This window comes from Pteropus vampyrus, unplaced genomic scaffold, assembly GCF_000151845.1.
Source record: "Pteropus vampyrus isolate Shadow unplaced genomic scaffold, Pvam_2.0 Scaffold367, whole genome shotgun sequence".
NCBI classification, from domain to species: Eukaryota; Metazoa; Chordata; class Mammalia; order Chiroptera; family Pteropodidae; genus Pteropus; species Pteropus vampyrus.
In genome coordinates this window covers 565,790-570,444 of record NW_011889148.1, presented here as the reverse complement: position 1 = coordinate 570,444, position 4,655 = coordinate 565,790, and the positions used below count along the sequence as shown (strand labels likewise).

Genomic DNA, 4,655 nt, shown 5'->3' with positions numbered 1-4,655 from the left:
ATGAGATCAGGGCCCAGCCATATGACTTCATTTTAATTTAATCACCTCTTTAAAGACCCTATGTCCAAATATGGTCTCATTCTGAGGTCTTGGGGGTTAGGGCTTCAACATTTAAATTCAGGCCATCACAAAAGAAGAGGGAATGTCGGGTGCTCACAGTAAGGGTGCGATTCCCTTGAGGGGAAGATGCCTGTGAGGAGGGACAAGGTGGCCTTGCAGGGGCCTGGAGGAGGCCCTGGGAGAAGGAGGAGGAGACTGATTGGCATCCGTGTGTCCACCGATGAGTCTCAGGGGCCCGGCACCCTGCCTGCCACATAGTAGATGCTCAGTATGTATTTGCTGAGTGAACAAAGACAAATCCAGAAGTGCTGCGGGCCCCATGGGGGGTAGCTGGTCTGAATTCACAGGAGGACCATGAGGCCTTGCAAATGCTGCACTCGGGGACCAGAGTGAGGGGCAGAGGTCACGCACGGAAGCAGACTGCTAGTTCCCCAGGAGCCTCAGAGGTACTGACCAGGCAGAACAAGCGTTCTTCACCCCACGTCCTAGACGCCTGCAATGTGGACCTCGACGTGAATGAGAGGGAAGAGTTCTTGCCCCGGTGGACCGTCCCCACCTTGGGTCCACACCCCTCTGACTTCTTCCTCTCGCTGCCCTTAGATGTCCACGTCCCCAAGTCTCTGTCCTCGAGGCCTCGCTGCTCTCTTTAAACCCACACTGTCAACCTCATGGTTCATCCTCTCTCGTTGATGTGGTACCGTGGGTGGTGACGGCTCTCTGGGATGTCAGTCTTGTCTCCGAGAGATGCCGCTGGCTGTGCACACCCCTGACGACATCTCCTCACTCTCCCTTCCAGAACCAGGGGCAGCCACCATGCAGTGCTGCCTCCTCCTGTGCCTGGTACTCCTCAGCCCGCAGGTGGCCAGCCTCCGCCACCACCACCCTCGGGCGGCAAAGAAGAGAGTCAGGGAGCTGCCTGTCGCCACCACAGCAGCCCCCAGTAACAGGGAATTTACCTTCGACCTCCTCAGGGCCTTGTTGGCAGCCAACCCCAACCAAAACATCATCTTCTCCCCTCTGAGCATCTCCGTGACCCTGGGCATGATCGCCCTGGGGACTGGATCCAACACAAAGGCACAGATCCTGGAGGGCCTGGGCTTCGCCCTGCAGGGGGGCCCGGAGGAGGAGGTCCACAGGGTCTTCCATCAGCTGCTTCAGGAGCTCAGCCAGCCCAGAGAGTACCTCCAGCTGAGCCTCGGCAACGCCCTGTTCGTCAAGTCCACGGTGCACATCCACGATGCCTTCACGAGTGCCGTGAGGACACTGTACCTGGCAGACACTTTTCCCACCGACTTTGGGGACCCTCAGGCGGCCCGGAAGCAGATCAACGATTACGTGGCGAAGCAAACCGAAGGCAAGATTGTGGACTTGGTTAAGAGCCTCGACGGCACCGAGGTCATGGTCATGGTGAATTACATTTTCTTTAAAGGTAAGTAAGACCCTTGGGCTCAAACTTGAACTTTCTCTTTCTCTTCAGCTGCTTTTGTTAAAAGAATACCCAATCCCCATGCACATAAAGGGGTAGATATCGTCTTTTCTGGTGCCTAGGGACAGAGTGAAGCCGACAGGCAGTCACGGGCGAGGTGGTGCCTTCTCACTGTGCAGGGCGATGTTAACCAGCCCGAATGTGGTTTCCTTCACTGGGAAAGAGCCGCTTTCTGTCTTTGGGCCCCTGGGGACACAGGTTCCACACCGGTTCTGAAGAGAGAGTTTGTCATGGCCACCGTGCCAGAGAAACTGACACTATGGCCACTCGGGGCAGGACTGTGGGCCTTAGAGGACATTTCTCATCACTCCCTTATCCCCAGATGGACTCTAAGATTTCTTGTCCCCTAGTCCTGGGCTCTCCCCATGATACCAGGCTGCATAGGACAACTGTGCAATAAGCTCAGCGGGGTATTGGGAAGGGGTCACCATTTGATAGCTATGAAGAAGATGGAAAGAATTCCTTGGATCATTTTGATCGAGAAGTCCCATGGGAGACAGAGTGGGGAGCATAATTAAAGAATTCCCAGCAGGAAAATCGTGTATTTCCGGGAACCTTAAGAACCTCTCTCCCAAACTCAGATCAAAATCCAATGTCGGGAAAAGAGTAAAAGACAGAATAGCTCACCCAGATGTAGTGTAGCTTTATCAGCCACCCACATATTCTGCCCTCTTCACCCGTACGTCTGACTTTCAGTGATGTCAGAGAGTCAAACCAACACCATTAAAGGTTAAGGCCCTTTGAAGATGTGAAAACCAACCTCCCGGTTTAGCAAATGTTGCAGGAACCCCACGAAAAGTTTAAGCATATCCTTAAAGGTATAAAGCGGTTTCAGGGGTTCAACAGTCCCTGCTACCAACGAGGCTGCTCTGAGGAGGACGATCTCGGTTTAATAGGTTTCCTGTCTCTGCCTTTTTCATTCGTGCCTGAGAATTTCTCCTTTCTTGTTTGTGTCCATGTTTAGCTAAGTGGGAGACAAGCTTCGACAGCAAAAGCACCCAAAAGCATGCCTTCCACGTGACGTCAGAGACGGTGGTGCAGGTGCCGATGATGAGATGTGAGGATCAGTTTCTCTACCTCCAGGACCCGAGCCTCGCCTGCAAGGTGGTGGGGGTCCCCTACCAAGGGAATGCCACTGCTTTCTTCATTCTCCCCGGCGAGGGCAAGATGAGGAAAGTGGAGGCTGGACTGAACCAGGAGACACTGAGGAAGTGGCTCAAGATGTTCACGAAGAGGTACACCAGGAACGACCTAACCCTACATACCCCCGAGGAGATTCATGTCCCCGAGGGCCACTCAGAGGGGGTGGGAAGGACTCGCCCAGCCTAGGAGCTGCCTCTAAGCTCAGAGACATCAGGTGGAGTCCCAGTCCCCTGGGGCCTGGCCCAGCTGCACGGAACGGGGCTGGAAGCCTGCTTTCCTAGGGGTGCCATCAGAGTGGACCGTGACCTCTGGGGCAGCCCAAGTCCCAATCCAGAGGAAGGTGGGCTCTACTCTAGGAAAGGGCTGCAGGGTCATTATGAAGCTGAGGGGAGATGATAGGAACATGAGCCCAGTGAGCCAAGGTTCGGGAAGAGTCTAAAGAAGGTCCTCATCTCTTTCCAGGAAGCTCCTGCTTTACCTTCCCAAGTTCTCCATTGAGAGCTCTTATCAGCTGGAGAAAGTCCTCCCCAAGCTGGGGATCAGAGACATCTTCACCTCCCATGCTGACCTGACCGGTCTCACCAACCACTCCAACATCCAGGTGTCTGAGGTGAGCCCAGAAGCTCCCGAGATGGCTATCCATTCCGTTCCATTCCGTTCCATTCCGTTCCGTTCCATTCTGTTCCATTCCATTCCATTCCGTTCCATTCCAATCCATTCCGTTCCATTCCAATCCGTTCCGTTCCATTCCATTCCGTTCCGTTCCATTCCATGTTCCTCTCTCTCTCTCTCCTCTCTCTCTCTCTCTCTCTCTCTCCCCCTCCCTCTCTCTCTCTCTCCTTTTCCCTCATGAAGCAAAGTGTTTACTCTGTGTCTTACAGCCTTTGTGCAATGGGGAAGCCATATGCAGCACTGCGTCGGTGGCAGGAGCCCTGTATTAAGCAATCAAAACTAAAAATCAAGCGGTAGCTTCTTCACTCACGAGCTATGTGACTTCCAACAGTCACTTGACCTCTCTGAGCCTTCTTTCTCTCTATAAAATCAGAGAGTCACATTCTCACTGTGACATGCCATTTAGAATTCAATGAAAGACCTATGTGTACATGTCACTTCCCATCTGCTTCAAGGCTCAGTTACACAGAGACTTTGACAGTGATGCCACAGGCAGAAGCTTTGCCATTTCCCGTGATGGCATCTCCCAGCCCTTGGTGACTTGGTGGTGTCTGGTGTCTCCCCTGCAGATGATGCACAAAGCCGTCGTGGAGGTGGACGAGTCAGGAACCAAAGCGGCTGCAGCCACGGGGGTGGCCTTCGCGTTTAGGTCGGCCCTAATGGCCTCCCAAAGGATAATGTTCAACAGACCCTTTCTGATGTTCATTGTGGAGAATACTGAGAACATCCTCTTCTTGGGCAAAGTGACCCGCCCCTGAGGTGGGGCTTTCTCCTGAAAGGCCATGGGCCTCCCAGCTGGAAGATGAAGGTGCACAATGGCCATCTACCTGCTGAGAGCTAGTGATCTGTGCAGGTTTAGTTGACTAATGAGACTTTCACAATTAATAATACTAACATTGGTAATTGATGATTGCTTCTTTTCACACAATTGCAAGACACAGGTGCCTTGAAGAACCTTGAACATTTTTGGTCTTGCCCTCACCTTTCATCAGTAGAGATTACCACTGAGGCCCAAAGAGTTTGGTTCACCTGCCCAAGGTCACACAGTATGTTAGTGGCAGAGAGAAGCCCAGAAGCCAGGCCCCTGATTCCCAGCCCAGTGCCACAAAACTCTACAAAAAGGTTGTTCCAGTAGACATTTCTACTGGGAAGTATATTTCTAAGCCTAGTCCCCCACTTGTCAGCAATACCAGCTACCAATTCATCACGGTCTGGAAAGAACATTGGAAAAGGGGTCTGGAACAGGGCTTCTGTCCCAGCTAACCGCTGTGACATTGGGGTAACTGTCCTTTTC

General features: G+C 52.8%; 1 protein-coding gene across 1 annotated transcript; it reads left to right on the top strand.

Annotated features, from left to right (window-relative positions):
- Positions 1–873: 873 nt before the first annotated feature.
- LOC105305152 (plasma serine protease inhibitor) lies at positions 874–4,119 on the top strand. The gene is made up of 4 exons (XM_011379600.1): positions 874–1,489; positions 2,511–2,781; positions 3,152–3,299; positions 3,931–4,119. The coding sequence occupies exons 1-4, from the start codon at positions 874–876 to the stop codon at positions 4,117–4,119; spliced, it is 1,224 nt and encodes a 407-aa protein (XP_011377902.1).
- Positions 4,120–4,655: the final 536 nt, after the last annotated feature.